The sequence below is a fragment of the Lepus europaeus genome, chromosome 16, assembly GCF_033115175.1.
Source record: "Lepus europaeus isolate LE1 chromosome 16, mLepTim1.pri, whole genome shotgun sequence".
NCBI lineage: Eukaryota > Metazoa > Chordata > Mammalia > Lagomorpha > Leporidae > Lepus > Lepus europaeus.
The window spans coordinates 71260069-71279838 of NC_084842.1; the positions used below are offsets into that span (position 1 = coordinate 71260069).

The 19770-nt window shown below is 43.0% G+C and overlaps 1 protein-coding gene across 1 annotated transcript in view; it reads right to left on the reverse strand.

Annotated features, from left to right (window-relative positions):
* ZCCHC4 (zinc finger CCHC-type containing 4) overlaps nucleotides 1-19770 on the reverse strand; it is a 60200-nt gene that overhangs the window by 6312 nt on the left and 34118 nt on the right. The window contains exons 7-12 of the mRNA XM_062213377.1: nucleotides 16920-17070; nucleotides 14620-14714; nucleotides 4601-4722; nucleotides 4288-4363; nucleotides 1382-1433; nucleotides 788-932 (exon numbers count right to left, since the gene is read on the reverse strand). Coding sequence (XP_062069361.1) covers nucleotides 788-932; nucleotides 1382-1433; nucleotides 4288-4363; nucleotides 4601-4722; nucleotides 14620-14714; nucleotides 16920-17070 — 641 coding nt within the window. The remainder of the gene's footprint in view (nucleotides 1-787; nucleotides 933-1381; nucleotides 1434-4287; nucleotides 4364-4600; nucleotides 4723-14619; nucleotides 14715-16919; nucleotides 17071-19770) is intronic.

A 19770-nucleotide genomic window follows, 5' to 3' on the forward strand; every position in this document is an offset into this window, starting at 1 on the left:
CCCCTGCACCCACATGGGAGACCAGGAAGAGGCACCAGGCTCCTGGCTTCGGATCGGCACAGCTCCGGCCGTGGCAGCCACTGGGGAGTGAACCAGCAGATGGAAGACCTCTCTCTCGGTCTCTCCCTCTCACTGTCTGTAACTCTACCTCTCCAATAAATAAATAAAATCTTAAAAAAAAAAAAAAGTCGTTCAAATTAGCCCAGATGAATTAGCAATAATTTTTGTATGCCACTGTTATTGGTATAACGTTGGTCTGGGTTATAATCAATACCAAATATTGATGGGATCAGTGAAGATAATCATATGGAAAAATAGCAATAAAAATGTTACATATATATGTATTGAGATATCTAATTTTTTGGGGTAAAAGCTGATTTCAAGAAGTGAGTTCATTGAACAACGTGCCTGCTGTGCAGGTACACATGCCATCCAATCCCACAGGCCCTCTGCAAACCTGGCTGCCCTCCTGAGCCACAACTGCTCCATCCCACCACGCCTGACTTGAATACCACGCCCTCCAGCACAGCCTCAACTGCCAACCTTCAAACTGCAATTTCACATGAGCCACAGATACAGGGTTAACCACTGTCTACCTCATATTTGGGTCATTTTCATTTCAAATCTATAAAACTGCAAACCCGACTCTCGGCAAACCCCACGTCACCATGTTTAAAGGCATTCATTTAGCACTTCTGAACCCTCTGAATTCTGCATTCCTTTGTGGATTGCACCACATAAAGCACACAGGGAAATTTTTTCTAGCAAACAGAAAAGAGACACTAACTTGTTAGCCCTCCTAGACGCAGGGATATTAGGGCAATTACTGCGCTTGTGATCTAATTCACCACAAATATAGCAGCCGTCTTTAGGGCCCTCACAGGAATGATCCGGAACAGTGCAGTGGTCGCAGGTGCTGCAGTGGGTCCAGGCTAGAAAATAAAAAGCAAGTTTCAGAAGCAGTTCAGTTAATAGTGTTTCACTTCACTAACATGGAAGGCAGGATGCAGGAGCCCTGTCTACTTTGAACATTACAGCCAGTTAGCTTAGCGCGTCTGACTTGGGCTACAGAGACCTAGGAGAAGAACTGGAATGCCACCTAACCCGGCTAACTTACTGCTGTTACCACGGCAACAAGTCCAGCCCTTCCCCAAAGCTGACAGCCACCATCACAGGGGAGGCTGGCTATTAAATTCCGTCAACCTGGCGCCACACTGACACAGGTGAGCAGCCATCAATCCTGATGAAAGACAGACGTGTGTTTGGGTAAAACTCAAAAATCACTTAGTGCCTATCTCCATAGTAGTTATGTTTTCTTTTATAAATACATATACTTAAATAACTCCACATGTGCTCCTAGGATCTCGGTTTCAAAACTTACAAGGCTTCACACACTTTTTGCAGAGAAAGCAATGGTTCCATTTCCTGCCATCCTACAAAAACAATTTTTAAATTACGTTTAATTTGTTATTAAAAATCAAGTCCCACAATTAAAAATTAAAATGTCTTATTAAAACCCATGTAAATTATTCATTCCTTATTTCTTCCTTTCTTGGGCTTCACAATTAAATACTTTGATTTTAATTTATGCATTTCTCTACTCAGCTCAAATGCCTCCTTGATGGGCCTCAATTTCCTTAACTGTAAAACCAGGAGATTTATCTAAATGATCTTGAAAATCCACTCAGTTCAGGCAATCCAATCTGTGCAAAGAAGGGCTCAAATGAAAATTTCAGGAGAATTAATGATTCATAATTTCATGTGTCTATACTGCTAATCCTTAATGAAATTCATATTTGAGAATTTTATGTAATTTAGGAAGATAAATTACAGGTTACTGATTGAATACTTTTCAGGTGGTGAAATAAAATACACCTAGAAAAGCACATAGAACATCCATGTCCAATTTAATGAGTATTATAAAGCAAACACTTCATAATGAAACCCACCAGGTCGAGAAGTAAAAGAGCAACGGCCCCTGGCAACTGCCCACACACTCCTTCCTGACCCCGCTCTGCCTTCTGTGACAGTCACTTCCTTGATCTTGTTTATTTTTCCACCCATGCATGCATCTCTAAGTAATAAAGCTTTGTTTTGTACAATTTTAAACAAGCTGGGCACACCATTTTAAAATGCTTAAAGTAACTGAAAATATTACAGGACTTCAAAAAGTTCATGGAAAAGTCAAATTAACAAACATATTTCTTTTGATGCCAAAAAATGTCAAAATCCATGCATAATTTTTCCATAATATGCATTTTTGTGAACTTTTTGAAGATCCCTTATATGTATATAATCAGATGTGTTGCCATGGTTAAAAACATGTATAAACTAGTAATAAAGTTATATAAGTATGAAAAATGTGCTTTCTAGTATTTATATAAACATAGCCTTTTCTTTGGAGAATGATTTGTGCTTAATGGCCAAAGTTATTCTTTTTTTCCAGATTTAGTTAAACTAAGAAACCTGGGGCAGACTTAACGCCCTCCTTGGGATGCCTGTGTCCCATCCTAGAGTGCCAGGTCCTTCTGCTCCTGCTTCCTGCTAATGGGCACCCTGGGAGGCAGCAGATGTCAGCTCAAGTACTTGGGTCCCTGCCATCCACAGGGGAGATGTGGATGGAATTCTGGGCTCCTGGCTTCAGCATGGCCCAGCCCTGGCTGTTGTCATTTGGGAAATGAAATCAGCAGATGGAAGATCACTCGGTTTCTCTCTTTCTCTGGCTCCCTGCCTTTCAAATAAAAGGAAAATAAATAATTTTTTAAAAAGGCAACTTACAGGTCATCCTACCTTCCTAGAAATAGGAGGGTTATTCACAATTGCCCAAACCCGGAAGCCATCAAGATGTCCTTTAGTGGGTGAACAGGTAACAAACTGTGGTATACACAGGGGAAAGCTGTCTAACACTAACAAGAAATGAGCCATGGAGGAACCGGAAATGCCTATTATTACTAAGTGAAAGAAGTCCATCTGAAAAGGCTATGTACTGTGTGATCCCAACCACGCCACATTCTGGAAACGGCACCTATGGAGACAGCAGCAAGAGCAGCAGTTGTGAGAAGTTGCAGGACGGGGAGGACGGGTGGGTGGGGCAGATTCTCAGAGAGCAGCCCAGGGAAAGCCCTCTGTGAGACAGTGGTGGGTCCAGGTCAGCACACATCTGCCCTAGCCCATGGGACCCACAACAGCAACAGGAAACCCTAATGTAAACAACAGACTCTGGGGCTTAACAGGACAATGTTGGCTCATTAACTGTAACGAAAGGTCCTCTGATCAGGGATGTAGGTAACGTGGGAGACTAAGTGTGTGCATGGGCCAAAGAGTTGGAAATTTCTGTAGCTTCTGTTCAAATTTTGCTGTGGATCTAAAATGGCTTTGAAACAATAAAGTCTATTAAGAAAAAGCGATGTCTAGATAAATACAAGAAACAGCAAAGATGTGTCTTGCAGTTCTTCCACATCTGTAAAAAGCCAGCAACCAGCTGTAACCACCTAAGAAGACTACTGTGAGGATTAAATGAGTTAATCCCCATAAAGCTCTTCGGGTAGAGCCTGGCACATAAAAAGTAAATGGTATATTTATTAATTACTACTTCATCAGAATGGCGATGCTATCTAACAGTTCAAAGCCTTATTTAAAATTTCATAATTCTGCCTTCACCATACACATAAATTTAGAACTCATTTAGTGCCTTATTTCAGAAAGAATTTTAGCTGTCATACAGTACCATACAAAAAATGAATTCAAATTGATGATGATGAAGGCAAGCAAGTATACTTTTTAAAGATTTATTTATTTGAAAGGCAGTTACATAGAAAGAGAGAGAGCTCTTTCATCTGCTGGTTCACTTCCCAAATGGCTGCAATGGCAGGTGCTGAGCTACGCTGAAGCCAGGAGCCTGGAACTCCATCCAGGTCTCCCATATGGTGCCAGAGACCCAACCATTTGGGCCATCTTCCACTACTTTCTCAGGGGCATTAGCAGATGGCTGGATCAGAAGTTGAGTAGCCAGGACTCAAACTGGCACCCATACTGGCATCACAGGTGGCAGATTAACCTGCTATGCCCACAGTGCCAGCCTCAGTAAGTATACTTTTAAAAGCCTGTTGTATTCTATAATTAAAAATAAGCTACAGTATTGTACTGAAATGTGATTAATAATATATATTAATGCAAATTGTAATGTCAAAATAGCAATTAAAAGTTTAGTGAAACTAGTAAACTAGATTTAAGCTAAAAATAAAACACATATTTAAATAAAAATGCATTCTATAAAAAAAATCATACCTTGGATGAGCAAGAATTACAGTGTTCACAGTGTTGATTCTCCGAAGAAACATAACGTTGACACAGAGGGCAAAACCTAAAGACAAAAGAAATGGAAATCAGCTACATATATTTATTGAGATTCACAGAGTAAAAGTTTACAAGGCAATGGTCACAAAAATTGGCCATAATCAGTACCCAATTCCATATGCAATTATGAACTAAATTTAATGGGAGAACGGTATGAGTCAACACTGCAAACATTTCACCCTGAGACATACTGCGCAGGAACTCTACCGTCAGTGAATCCTATGAAGTCCCACTGTGAGCTTACCTGTACCCCTCCTCCGTGGGGAGGATTATTTTGCTGGGTGGGATGTTTGTGAAAATACGAACAGGAGACTGTTTTCGACCTGTCTTTCCATGTTTATAGAGTGCATGATTGTCATAGTCTACCTACAAAGTTTAAAAAATTAAAGCAAAAAGAAAATTTACTCCAATGAGTCAACATCATTACGATTCTTTAACCAATAAATGAACAAACTGATGCCAACATACAAGTTAAACACGAGTATTTAATAAGAAATTCTTAAGGACCAGTGTTGTGGCCTAGTGGGTAAAGCCACCACCTGTGGGAGACCCAGAAGAAGCTCCTGGCCCCTGGCTTCAGTCTGGCCCAGCAATACTTGTGACCATTTGGGGAGTGAACCAGCAGATGGAAGATTTCTCTCTTTGTCTCTGTCTTTCAAATAAATAAAAATAAATCTTTTAAAAAGCTAGAGTTTACTTATTAATCAGCAGACTCAGAAAGGCTTTTATGGCATTTACATAAAAGGTAAATAAAATTTGTCATGACAATATGAGAATTAAGAATTTAGTTTTGTGTGTTAAAAGCGCTTCTGGCTGGGAAGATGTGTGCCAGCTTGGCGGAGGTCTCGTATTTCTGTGTGTGAGGCTCACTGGGCCTCAGCTTTGGGCTCCCACTGTCTCAGCACTGTCCTCTCACATTCTGCAGAGCACAGGTTTGGAAGCCAGACGGGCTCAACCGCTTGCTGGGTGACCTCAGGCGAGTTTACACTCCGTAAAGAAAGGGTCCCTGACACTGAATGCTCAAGTTGCTGGGAAGCCTACAATGAGCTCAAGTACAAGTACATAAAACACTTAGTTCAGGGCCTGGCATAAAGTAGGAGATGGAGATGAGGAGAGAAGTTCATCACAACGGCTGTTTATCCCTAATGAGCATTTCAATCATTTACCTCTTGACTCAAGATTCCTAATTCAACCTTCGGTTTTAGCAGATGGTCTTGAAAATAAACAACTCCTTCAACCTATTATCCACACATTCTCAGTTTGGCTTCCAGCCTGCTGTGAATCCACCTGGCCACTAAATCCATCTTTCTTTAGATCAGTCATTCTCCAGGTATGGCAGCTGGATCAGCAACATCGGCATCACCCAGAATCTTGTTATAAAAGCAAATTCTCACCCCACCTAGGATGTAGTGGATCGGAAACTTAGGTAGTGGGTCCCAGTGATCTGTATTTTACATGGCATGCTGAAGTTTGAGAACCACTACTTTAGATAACCCACAAAGATCCACAAGGGACAGGCACTGCGGCACAGTGGTTAAGCCATAGTTTTGGAGTGCTAGTTCAAGTCCCCAGTTACTCCGCTTCCAATCCAGCTTCCTGCTATGTGCACCTTGGGAGGCAGCAGGTGATGGTTCAACTGCTTGGACCTTTGCCACCCACATGGAGACCAGATGGAGTTCTAGACTCCTGGCTTCAGCCTGGCCCAGCCATGGCTGTTAAGAGCATTTGGGGAATGAACCAGTGGAAATAAAATACATTTCTCTCTCTCGTTCTCCATTTCAAGAAGATGAAAATATATAAAAATAAACATAAAAAAAGAAGACGTGACTTTTATAGTATCAACTCAGGCAGATCCCAGCTTTCCAGTAAGTGTTAAAGAACTGTTTATTTTTTTAAAATATTTTTTATTTATTTATTTGAAAGTCAGAGTTACACAGAGAGAGGAGAGAGAGAGAGAGAGAGAGAGAGAGAGTCAGTCTTCCATCGCTGGTTCACTCCCCAGTTGGCTGCAACAGCCAGAGCTGCACTGATCTGAAGCCAGAAGCTTCTTCCAGGTCTCCCATGTGGGTGCAGGGGCCCAAGCACTTGGGCCATCTTCCACTGCTTTCCCAGGACATTGCAGGGAACTGGATAGGAAGTAGGGCAGCCATGACTGAAACCAGCGCCCACATGGGATGCCAGCATCACAGGCAGCACTACTCCACAATGCTGGCCCAGCTCTTTAGATCCTAAGTGGGAATACACGTAGCAGCTACAGCACAACTGGCTTCTGAGTCAGCCATTTAATAATCAAATCACAAACAGGTAAGGGAATTGATGACGAGGAAAAGAGAGGCCTTTAGTGGCAGATTCCTAGGCGCTCTCTATGGCGCTGTCTAGTTTAACCCCAATGGCAAGGTCTGCAGGCAGACAGATAAGCTTCAGCAGTGGGAAAAACAGTGCAGGATGAGAATACCCAAGGACAGGGTGAGCAGCTCCCTAGGTGTCAGCACGTGAGACCACAGCCCCTGTTAGCTGTGCAGAAGGAGGCTGGGGCTCACAGCCAGCCTGCACAGGAGAGCAGTAGCTAACAAGGGCAGCAGGGGTCAGCCTCGGGCCAGTCCTGCACTCTCTCATTACAGTTTTAAGGAAGACCTTAATAAAACTAGTTCACCTCTACAGCAATGGAAATGAGTAAGATTTACACCTGAACAAATGGGGGGGGGGGGCTGCTTATTCAGAAAATAGAAGGGTGGGAGGAGCTGACAGCTGAAAGGGTGTCACAGGAACAGGAATTAGACTTCTGCTGTCTAATTACCTTAGAAAAAAGAACTAGAACCAATAGTTAAAAGCTGATGGGGAGCACATTTTATCTCAATATGAGAAAATCTGCTAACGATTACAGCCATTAAGTAAACGGAGTGGCCCTGTAAGCTGAGTGTTCCAGCTCTGCGGACTCTCCGGGTGAGGGGACTGCTGGAGGAGCTGCCTCCACACTCCTCGCCAGCTTGCCGAATTCTAAAAGTAGGCCACCTGCTAGAGGTGAAGACACAAAAACACGGTTCACTTCAAAATCATCTTGAAACAGCGCCATAAGTTGTTTTCTTTTAAAATTAAATTCCATGGACCTGCGCTGTGGTGTAGCGAGTAAAGCTGCTGCCTGTAGTGCTGGCATCCCAAACAGATGCCGGTTCCGGTCCTGGCTGCTAAACTTTCAATCCAGCTCCTTGCTAATGCACCTGGGAAAGCCGGGGAAGACCCTGGTTCCTGGATTCCGCCCGGCCCAGCCCTGCCCACTGCAGCCATTGGGGAGTGAACCACCTGACAGAAGATCTCTCTGTCCCTCCTCTTTCTGTAACTTTGCCTTTCAAATAAATAAATCTTTTAAAAAATTGTTTAAACTTCTAAGTTTTCCCTAATGCACTCTGCCGTATACTCAACAAATACGTAGTACCTTATTGAAGTCAACAGATTCTTTGAAGATTTGAGTGTCTAAGACAGAAAAGAAATCCTCCCTAAGAGAATCTTAGATTTTCCAATGTTGGAAAGGAATATTTTTAGAAAGGTTTCTAGCGCATAGAATATGCAATATAATAGATAGCAGATGGCAGATGGGGCAGGGGGGTGGGGGTCGAGAAACAGGAATAACTTTATGGTTACCCAAGGAGCCAGAGAATGTATGTATCAGGAAGGGGCTTACTTGATTTTGCATAACCTAATTGAGATTATTATTATTTTTAAATTCGGGTTTGCGTGCTACTTAACGATAAACATATGGTATGTAAAACACATGCTGGTAGGGTAAATTAATGTACCTCTAACATACATCCATATTTCATAGCTCCATCCACACAAATAAACCTCCTATGGAAGTGCTATAAAGCAAACACAATTTTGCAAATTGCTTATCACTAGTGGTAGAGCTGATACGCCATTTTCCCATCATTATCCCTGACATTTTACTCACAATGATGATGAGAGGCATTTTCAAATAGAAAATTTCTCCCATGGAACTGATTAATGTGATGAAGTACTGTATAGAAATGAGGGAAAGCACAAAATCTCCGCAATCCCCAACTTTTATCTGTATGCAAATGTCTTCTGTAACAGGAGACTGAAACAAGCTAAATGGGGAACAAGACATTCAGTCAACAAACATTGATTTTGCACCTACTATGCTCCAGGCGTCGCCAGGGAACAGAGGGAAAAGATCAGAGCACTTGCATCTTCACAAGCCTCTGGGGACTGTGCTAGATTCAGTGTCAGTATCTGAAAGGGTCTCAGGTGCACTGGGGGCTCCATCAACCAGCTTGCATCACAGCAATAAGGTTTTTAAGTCGTAGTCCCACTACTCCACACAACCTATTTAAAAGTATTACATACTAGCTTCCTCCTTTTCACTCAAAACCATTGTTGTATATTTACTATAGACTGAGTTCCTTAAATTTCAGTTGCCATCTTTTGATCTACACTAATTTTCTAGAAATTTCTGGCAAAATATCTTCATTTCTGATTGTAAACCTAAGCTTGAAAAACTGTTTCCTACACAGGCTTTTTTTTTTTTTTTTGTAATTTTTATTTAATGAATGCATTTTTACATAGCTACAACTTTAGGAATACAGGGGTTCTTTCTCCCCATACCACCCCACCCCCAGCTCCCATCCCACCTCCCTCTCCCTCTCCCACCTCCTTCATTATGGTTCATTTTAGTATGACTTTATATATAGAGGACTAACTCCATGCTAAACATAGACTTCAACAATTTGCACCCACGTACACACACAACATATACAGTACAGTTTGGGGAGAGAATTTGCAGGCAATTCTCATATTACAACTCAACAGGGACAGAGGTCCTACATGGGGAGCAAGTACATAGTGACTACTGTTGTTCCTTTAACAATTAACACTCTTTTTTTTTATTATTACATCAGTGATCATCCTGAAGTAGGCAGGCATACAGGCTAAAATTGATCAGATTTGTGAACTGGAAGACCATGCCTTTGCCACGCCCCTGTGTGACCTCATGCCCCTACTTGATGCCTTTGCCACGCCCCTGTGCAGCCTCATTCCCCTACCTGGCCACACCTGGGTGCCCACCAGCCAATCAGGTTAATTAACCACTCTCCTTTGGAAGTGAGTTAAAAGCCCCGCCCTGCTCTTCTTCCCTGGCCTCCAGTCAGGAGGGGACTTGCTGTAGCCCCGTGCCTCCAGGGCGCATGGCCTTCCGGCCATGTGCTCTAGACTTCCTGGCTGAGATACAGGCCTAGATGCTCATCCATGTGGCTGGTTCCTTGTGCTCGGTATGAACCCCTATTCACCTCTCTCTCTTAAATAAAGCTCTCACTCTCCTATGCATCTTTCTCACTAAATAAAAGCCTAAAATGTACCATGCTGCGTCGTTTATCTGTGCAGGTATTTATAATTCTTCTCTAAATATTAGGCAAGAACCCTCTTGGGCTTATTAATATCGGGGATTTAGTAATAAGCCCGTGGTGAAATCGAATGGCACCCCAAATTCCAGTAGCATATGTGTCACCCCAAATAGCATTTCTAGGGAACTTTAAGGGGCCACATTTTAGTGTAGATTTTAGGGGGTCTTTTCCGATTTCAACCTGAGGCTCTTGCCGTGGGCTGCCAAGGCTATGGAAGCCTTTTGTGACCATAGACTCCACCGGTATTTGGACACAGCCATAAGCAAAGTGGATGCTCTCTTCTCCCTTCAGAGAAGAGTGTCTCCGTCTTTGATGACCCTTTCTTTCCTCTGAGGTCTCACAGAGATCCTCCGTGAAGGATATTTTTCGTCACAGAGTTTTGGCATTCCATGCCTGAAATGCTCTTGCGGGCTTTTCAGCCCGACCAGGAAGACAGGCTTACTTCAGAAAAGAACAGCTTGGTAAAAAACAAAGGATTCTACCTTAACTCTCAGGACAACTGTCCCACATTCAAATAGAAACAAGAGTACAATGTTCAAGGTGTGAGATCATCTCATTAAGATATGGTAAATACAGGCCATTGTCTGTCCCCTGGCAGACATCACTAATCAATCATGATGTTAGTTGTCATTGAATCTCAACAAATTCTCCAGGAAGTCACTAACAATTTATCAGACTAGGTTCTAAAAGTGAAACTTATCTGCCATTCCCTCTCTAGTTCAATCAGTTGATTTCATAGGCAAGGAAACTGAGACCTGGAAAGATAAAGTGACCTCCTCCCAGATTAAACAGCTTCTAAGAGGCAGAGCCAGCACTCTGACTCTGAATCTGAATCAGAATTTCTCTTCATTATCACATCCCTCCTAATCTGCCCTTAATAAAACTCTGGTCTTTCTAGGCCTTTGATATAACCATTTTATCCTGCACTCATCAAGTGCTTTATCACTGAAAAGCCTGCATAATTTATACCCTGTGAAGATTTCCAGCATTTCTACCCTCCTCTTACCTGAAAAGTATTTCCAAAAGAGACTTAGTGATTTGGGGCGTTTGACTGCATTGTGGTTTGGGGACTTATAATCATCTTAGGCAAGGTCAGAAAAAAAGCCTAATCAAGGTCTACAGGAAAAGTCTGTGAAGGAGACGGCAGCCCTTCAGATTTTTCATTTGATGAAGAAGGCTAATGTAATAGAAAAAAAAAGTATCATAAAATGAAGTTAAAGTAACACAAGAAAGAAGAAAGCAAAAGGTTCAGAGAAGAAGAATAATAGGTTCAGGAAAATTTTCAAAAATTTTAAAAAACTAAAATAGAAAAATCACCAAAGGGGTGTTACAACAAATAATATTTATAAATACATTTACATTTATAAATCTGTTTCTCCAACATGAGCATGTAATTGGCAATGCTATTCTTAACTTTTAATAGCAATCATGAAAACATTTTTTTGATAGATTTTATTCTCATTTTCATTTCAGAGGTTGGCTTTCTTTTCTTTTCTTTTTTTTTTTTTTACAGGCAGGCAGAGTGGAGAGAGAGAGAGAGAGAGAGGTCTTCCTTTACCGTTGGTTCACCCCGCAATGGCCGCTGTGGCCAGCGCGCTGCGGCCGGCACACTATGCTGGTCCAAAGCCAGGAGCCAGGTGCCTCTCCTGGTCTCCCATGCGGGTACAGGGCGAGGTTGGCTTTCACTTTATGAAAAAAAAACTTTCACCCATCAGACACACATGATCCAATGAAAACCTCTGTCCACCAACACACTAAATTGTATAATTACTTTCAATAAGCTTAGACTTTGCAACAACTTCCAGAGCTGGAGTTCTGGTGTAATGCCTTGAGCCCCAACTTGAGATGCCCACATCCTATATCAGAGTGAGTAGCATCAAGTCCCACCTCTGCTTCTGATCCAGCTTCCTGCTAATGTGCAATCTAGGAAGATAGATGATGGCCCAAGTAGTTGAGTTCCTGCTACCCATGTGGGAGACCAGGACTAAGTTCTGATCTCCTGACTTCAACCTACGATAGCCCTGTTGCAGGTATTTGGGGAGTGAGCCAGTGGATGCAAGATTTCTGTCTTTCAAATAAATAAAAAATAAATAAATAAACTAAAACAACTACAATATTTCTAAACATTCTTTTCTAAGTAACACAGACCATCTAACAAGCAATGGCTGGTCACTCCACATTCATCTCTCTCAGCCATGGTATTTATTTATTTATTTTAGATTTTTAAGTATTTAATTGAGAGGTAGAGTTACAGTGAGAGGGAGTGACAGAGAGAGGTCTTCCATCTGCAGGTTCACTCCCCAGACAGTCACAACAGCTGGAGCTGGGCAGATCTGAAGCTGGGAGCCTGGAGCTTCTTCTCGGTCTCCCATATGGGTACAGGGGCCCAAGCACTTGGGCCATCCTCCACTGCTTTCCCAGGCCACAGCAGAGATCTGGATTGGAAGAGGAGCAGATAGGACTAGAACCGGTGCCCATATGGGATGCTGGCACTGCAGGCGGAGGCTTTAGCCCCCGCAGCCATGGTATTCCACATCTGCCTTCTTGTGCCCCTCTCCAGCTCATACTCTTGCCGCAGTTAAAAGGCTCTTCTCTAAATGTGTGTGCAATGGTTTCTGAGGGGGTTTGTGTTATGCAATTTTAATGTCTCGGAGGCTATATATATATAAAAAGGACCTGAGTTTTACCCCACCTTGGGACTATCTGAGTGACAGCAATGCCTATGACAGTAAGCTTTGCACTGACCATGCGCTAAGGACTGAGCTAAGCATTTTCAAGTAATAACTCATAAAATCCTTAAAACCTCATGAGACAGATATATTATCACTGTACTCGTTGGTCAGATACAATGAGCTTCAAGTAAGTAGCAGAATCAGGATCAAAACCCACTCCAGAGTTCCTACTCTTTTGTGCTCAGCTATTCAATGGACATGTTTGAGGCACCTCTTGTATGCCAAGCATTGCACTGAACGGTTAGTCCCCGCCAAAGACAGCAGTGCTGCTGGAAGGTGGAACCAGCTTACTTAGTTAACGTCTTTAGGATGTATCAGCTCTCTGAATACTGCAAATGCCAATACTGGAAGCATCCCTTAGATAAGAACCAGAAAACTGGATGCCCTAAAAAGGACCATAAACCAGTTTTGGGAGGAGTTATGGCAAAGACTTTGCCTGAAGCAGAGCTTGAGAAGCCAGAATTAAAATGAATGGTGCTACACATAGTTGGAAAGGAGTCTGTCAATATGTCTCCACAGCCATAAACAATCCATTAAGCTTGATAAAGTAACCTCTATCTTAGAGATCTACTTTAAGGAAGTTATGTAAGATGTGGAAAAACCACAAGCAAGAAAGATGTTTATAGCAGTGTTACTTATAGTACCTTCAAGGGAGAAGCAACTTATAGTCCAAAAAGGGAATAATAACACAGCCTGTCAATGGAATAATGTAAAGCTTATTAAAAGCATAAAGATCAGATTACCTTTTTTTTTTTTTTTTGACAGGCAGAGTAACAGTGAGAGAGAGAGACAGAGAGAAAGGTTTTCCTTTTGCCGTTGGTTCACCCTCCAATGGCCACTGTAGCCGGTGTGCTGCAGCCGGCGCACCGCGCTGATCCGAAGGCAGGAGCCAGGTGCTTCTCCTGGTCTCCCATGGGGTGCAGGGCCCAAGCACTTGGGCCATCCTCCACTGCACTCCTGGGCCACAGCAGAGAGCTGGCCTGGAAGAGGGGCAACCGGGACAGAATCTGGAGCCCCGACCGGACTAGAACCTGGTGTGCCAGCGCTGCAAGGCGGAGGATTAGCCTATTGAGCCGCGGCACCGGCAGGAGATTACCTTTAAAAATATTTACTTAATATAAAAACCTTTTGAAGAAAGCAGAATTAAAAAATTGTCTCTTATAATTATGAATACATAAAACACACCATTAAAATATTGAAAGTAAATACTTCAAATGTATAAAAACTTGCTGTTTGGGACAGAATTACAGGTAAGGAATTACCCTTCATTTTTGGTAACACTGTCTCTGAGAATTTCAAAAAATTTTCATAACTATATATAACTTTAAGATTAGAACCAAGAGCTGGCTTGCAACAACTAGTGCAGACACTGACAGCTCTAGGACTGAAAAGTCTGAAGCCAATGTTCAGAAAACTGTCATTGCAGAAAGAGGAAGCAGGGGCCACACAGTGATGGCCACAACACGCTTAACTGCAGACCCCAAGGAAACAAACACAAGAAAGCACACATCAAGTACAGGACCAACCTTGATGGACAGAGCACAGCTACTGGGGACACAGGAAACACGACAGGCAGTCGCCAGGCAATGAAGGAGGAGGTCTACTCCTTCCGGAAACTCCCGCCCACAAACAGCACTCGTACACACTCTGGTAGGACGTGACGGTGGGGACAGCCCTCTTCAGAGCTCCTGGCATCCTCTGAGTGACACAGTGAAGCATCCCTGCGTTCCACCAACCTGAACAAGGGGCTGACTTTTCTACAACCTCTGAATACACAAACCAGTGTTCACAACGATGAAAGATTCAGTCAGTCGGTCTGAAACCTAGGCTGCACATCAGAATCACTAGGAAGCCTGGTGAAAATGTGTTACTTCTGGTTTTGTCTCTGATTTTGAGTAGGTTTCATCTGGGACTCAGGAATCCACATTTTTAATAAGCACCCGAGGGATGACTAATTAGGAACTACTGAACTCAGCTGAATACGGGATAATTTCAGTGTTTAATACTAAAACACTGTAAATCATTTACTAAAATCAGTGGGAAGTCTTATCAGAATATTTATTTAAGCAGAATAGCCATTCCTCAAGTAGGTCAGAAAACAGAATTATTTACTATACCTGATAATCCAGCATGGAGAAGCTTGGGAAAAACTGACAAATTCGGGATTCAAAAAAATAGGGGAAAATCCAGAAAATGGGTAGTTCTTTGTCACCTAGTGGAACACAAAAATGGGGAAATAAAATTAGAACATCAACTTTTTTGACATTAAAGAAAAAACAAAAATTATAATTGGGAAGCAGACAGTTATAACAGGAAAATTTCTGGTATCGGAAACTGCAATTGTTCAATACACTTACATCTCATACAAAAAGAATGTCTACCAGAGTGCCGCTGACAAGTTCACCTTTACTAAAGGTGAACAGAAAGAGTAGTCTACATCTACACATAGCTATAGACAGTACGTAAAAGTTATCCTGGGACTGGTGCCCTGGCGTAGCAGATAAAGCCACCGCCTGCAGTGCCGGCACTGGTTCAAGCCCTGGCTGCTCTTCTTCCAATCTAGCTTTCTGTTATGGTTAGGGAAAGCAGCAGAGGATGGCCCAACTCCTTGGGCCCTTGCATCCGTGTGGGAGACCCAGAAGAAGCTCCTGGCTTCGGATCAGCTCAGCTCAGGCTGTTGCGGCCATCTGAGGAGTGAACCAGCGGATGGAAGACCTCTCTCTCTCTCTGCCTCTGTAACCCTGCCTTTCAAATAAATAAATCAATAAATCAATAAATCTTTTTTTTAAAAAGTAATCCTTATATGTTTATTACCATAGCCCATATAAAGGCAAAGATAATACCAAAAAAGTGGAAAACAGGAAGAGTATTACTGTGAAGCAAAAGGGGTCAGGGTGAAGCCTGGACTGTACAGCAGAGGCCTGGGGTCCACATCCCGGCTCTGCCTAGAGTCACTGTGTAGGATTTCAGATGACTCACTGAAGATTCTCAAAATCAATCTTATCAAAATTAGTTCACAAGATGCAGAGAACATAACTATTATTTAGAGAGCAATAGAGGCTAAGTAAGTACTATGCTAAATTCCTTCTGTATTCTGTCTCCTTACAATAACCCCTAGAGTCAGATACTAATAATCCCACGTTAGAGATGGGGAATCTGAATCGCAACTCATCAGGTTCACGGAGCTCAGAAGTGGCAGAATGGGAATTCAAGTCCATAAAACTCTTTATTGCTTCCCCGATAACTCCGACTTTATCCACTGATTAGTGGACGTAAGAATAGCCAATAAGTGAGACACTTAACAATGTGAGTCCCCTTGTAGGTTTTGTTTGCATTCTGTTCCCAAGGTATACTATTCATGTAGCACAATTATGCAGAAGCTGATCACACATTCCTGATACAATTTATCAACTTGGAAGCTGGAAACTAACTAAAAAAAAAAAAAAAAAAGAGTGTAACAACTAATTAGATCATTAAATAAAATACTCTATAAAGTCCTAAGCCACTTTAAACTGAATAATAACTGCCAGCTATTAACCCGCCTCGAGGCCGGGGAGTCTGTGTGACACTAGCAGTCACTGTTAGCCTCTGGGACTTCCGACCTCCACACGCAGCGCCTGGCAAAGTCTGGAGCTCTGGGTTGGGTGGCCTCTCAGAGTCCTGGGAAAAACTGCCGGAACATGGGAAGTACGGTCCCCGGGACAGAGATGCCTGCCTTGTTCACTAATCTACCCGCAGTGCCTGGCACCTATCAGCCACTCAGTAAATATTTACTGAATGAACGCGAGCAGTTCACTGGTATTCTTCATAATGTCTCACTATGGCCGGCGCCGTGGCTTAACAGGCTAATCCTCCGCCTTGCGGCACCAGCACACCGGGTTCTAGTCCCGGTTGGGGCGCCGGATTCTATCCCGGTTGCCCCTCTTCCAGGCCAGCTCTCTGCTGTGGCCCAGGAGTGCAGTGGAGGATGGCCCAAGTGCTCGGGCCCTGCACCCGCATGGGAGACCAGGAGAAGCACCTGGCTCCTGGCTTCGGATCAGCACGAAGCGCCAGCCACAGCGGCCACTGGAGGGTGAACCAACGGCAAAAAGGAAGACCTTTCTCTCTGTCTCTCTCCCTCACTATCCACTCTGCCTGTCAAAAAAAAAAAAAAAAAAAAAAAAAAAAAGTCTCACTATCCCCTCCAAAAAACAAATATTTTACCTTCAGCCCATTTTTACAATGCATGATTAGGATAATACAAAGTGTATCATGGTAATGAAGTCTGCCACATCATCAAATGAGTCTGTTTTTGAAAGAGAAGAAACCAGGACAAGCACACTCTATCAGTGCTGTGATTCACTGAACTCAGCCAACATTTGACAGGAAGCAGATACACAGATACATGTTTAGTTTGAGTAAGTAATAAATTACACACCTTGGCTTTGACCTTCTTTCCACATAGCAATTAACTTCTTGAATGTAACAGCCAGAGGTTCAACCAAGCCACCAAAAGGAGGATCTGTCACCATGATGACTCCCTCTCCTTTATCTTCCTGTAAAAACGCTCTGCATACTTCAAGGGCAGCCTAGAACAAACCAAAATCCGTTTTTACATCAGGCCTGGAGGAAGGCAACCCCTCTGGAGGAGAATACCTTCGACTCCTCAGACCCAGTTTCACTCTTGGCCCTGGCAACTTTCCCAAGTCCTCCTGCCACCCCAGGGTCCCTCTGCGACAGCTAAACCCTCTTTTAGCCTCCCTAAGATTTTATCTTTGGGTTCCTTGATAAGCGGGTTTTTAAAATTGCAAATGCAAACACCATCACTATCAGAGGGCCACACATGTCAACCGGTTAAATTAAAAAACTAAATTTAGTAACCTAAAAGGGAGAAACTCATTATCCATGAAAAACTATCTAAAACATTAAATTCAACAAACAGAACAAACAGAAACCTGAGCACACCGAGAGGAGTAAGACATATTATTTCCATCTGTTTCACCCACCACTGTGAATTCAGCTTAATAACAGCCACAAATTGCCAGTTAAACATGGACGTGCTTTTGAGTGTCAAGGAAATGACAGGCATATTTGAACATGCACAGCAAGTAAATAAGTGAAAGTTCACAAATGACAAAACTTATCCAGTCCATTGCTATTAACAACATTTTCCCAACAGGTTGGTTGCAGCGTTTTAGTAATTACAAAGCTAACATTAACAAGGATTTTTATCATCTTTTACTCTGAGTGAAATTAATAAGAGATACATCTACACTTCTATCTCCAGTCTACTGACTTGGAAAGAGTTTTCAAGTACTCATCTATAAAAGTGAATCAACACAGTATACAAAATGGCACAAGATTTTAAAGTTTAATAGCATTTTAAACTTTAATAAGCCTGTATGTACTTTATAATAAAATATATATTATTCTACTACTAAATCAATTTAGAAGACCCAACTGACGAGAGAAAAAAATGACAACATCCCAATTCTTTCCCTCGGAGCGTCTTTATTAACTTCCCACTGGACTCCTACTGCAGAGGATGGTGTGTCAAGAAGGTTAATCATTTTTCAAGTGTTCCTGGCACTTTCTTAACCTGCTTACATTAGCAAGGACTTAAAGCACAGATGACAATATTGAAAACTTTCAAACTCCTTAGAAATAAAAGTATAAAAAAAGAAAAACTACAAGTTAAGGATGCCTGAGTCCCTAGCCCAATGTTAACTGTATTAAAGCAGGGCATGAGAAAGGCCGAGAAGCTAAGATGCCCACTTCTCACAGCAGGGTGCTGAGTCTGACTTCCTGCTCCAGGTCCTGATTCCAGCTTCCTGCTAACGTGGACCCCGAGAGCCTGCAGCTGTGGCTCAAGTAGCTGAGTCCCTGCCATCTTCGTAGGAGACCTGAACTGAGTGCCCAGGTCCCAGCTTCAGTGGAGCCACAGCCTGGCCATTGCAGGCGTTTGGGGAGTAAACCAACGGGTGGGGGAGGTCTGTCTGTAGCACTTTCTGCCTTTCAAATAAGCAACCTAAAAAACATTTCTGGTTTTTTTTTTTTTTTTTTTTTTTTGACAGGCAGAGTGGATAGGGAGAGAGAGAGAGAGAAAGGTCTTCCTTTTTTGCCGTTGGTTCACCCTCCAATGGCCGCTGCGGCTGGCGCACCGCGCTGATCCAAAGCCAGGAGCCAGGTGCTTCTCCTGGTCTCCCATGTGGGTGCAGGGCCCAAGCACTTGGGCCATCCTCCACTGCCTTCCCGGGCCATAGCAGAGAGCTGGCCTGGAAGAGGGGCAACCGGGATAAAATCTGGTGCCCCGACTGGGACTAGAACCCAGTGTGCCGGCGCTGCAAGGCGGAGGATTAGCCTGTTAAGCCACGGCGCCGGCAAAACATTTGTTTAAAAGAGCATTATACTTGACCTTAGCCAAAAGGCTGAGAAGCCTTAAATATGTATTATTTCCACGTAAGAAACATGGTATAAGGGACTGCCACAAGTTGCCAAGGGTGCTAATGCTGACTGGAAAACAGTTGCTTGCGTGTACTTGTTGACAGTAACTGGACTCGTCCCTTCACCTCCGTTTTCATGATAAAACAGCTTGGCATTTTAATTGGCCATCCTCTGTACATACATAAACCCCGCTTTACCATCAGGCATGCGACATTTATTTATTACCCTGAAGACTGCATGATTTTCTATGAGAAAATCCCATTCAAGGAACACCTGCTCTTTAACCCAGGGATCTGTACAGTGCATAGACATTGAGAGTCTCACATCCTCCAGAGTGCCCTGGACAGCCTCACAGGCACCCAGTAGACACTGAAATACTTAGTGACTGAGCAGTACACAGTAAATCCCTCCTAAAAAACTTGAGTCAGGGAGTAGGGCAGACAGTGCAATCATTAGAACAACAGTCTACTGTAGATTATCTCCACAGCTGCAGTGCTAGAAGCTACTACTAAATACAGTCAGGAAAGCCTAAGCTGAAAGGCTGATTTCTTCTGGAAAAGAGACGGTGGAGCCATTTATTCTACCCTCGGAAAGTTAATTCCATAAACTTTCAATAATAAGTTACAAAGCCGGCATTGTGGCACAGCAGGTTAAGCTGCCACCTACACTGGTTTGGGTCCCGACTGCTCCACTTCTGATTCAGCTCTCTGCTAATGCACCTGGGAAAGCAGTCTATGGTGACCCAAGTACTTGTGCGCCTGCCACCCATGTGAGAGACCCGGATGGAGTTCTCTCTGCCTCTGCTTCTCTGTAGCTCTGCCTTTCAAATAAATAAATAAAAATCT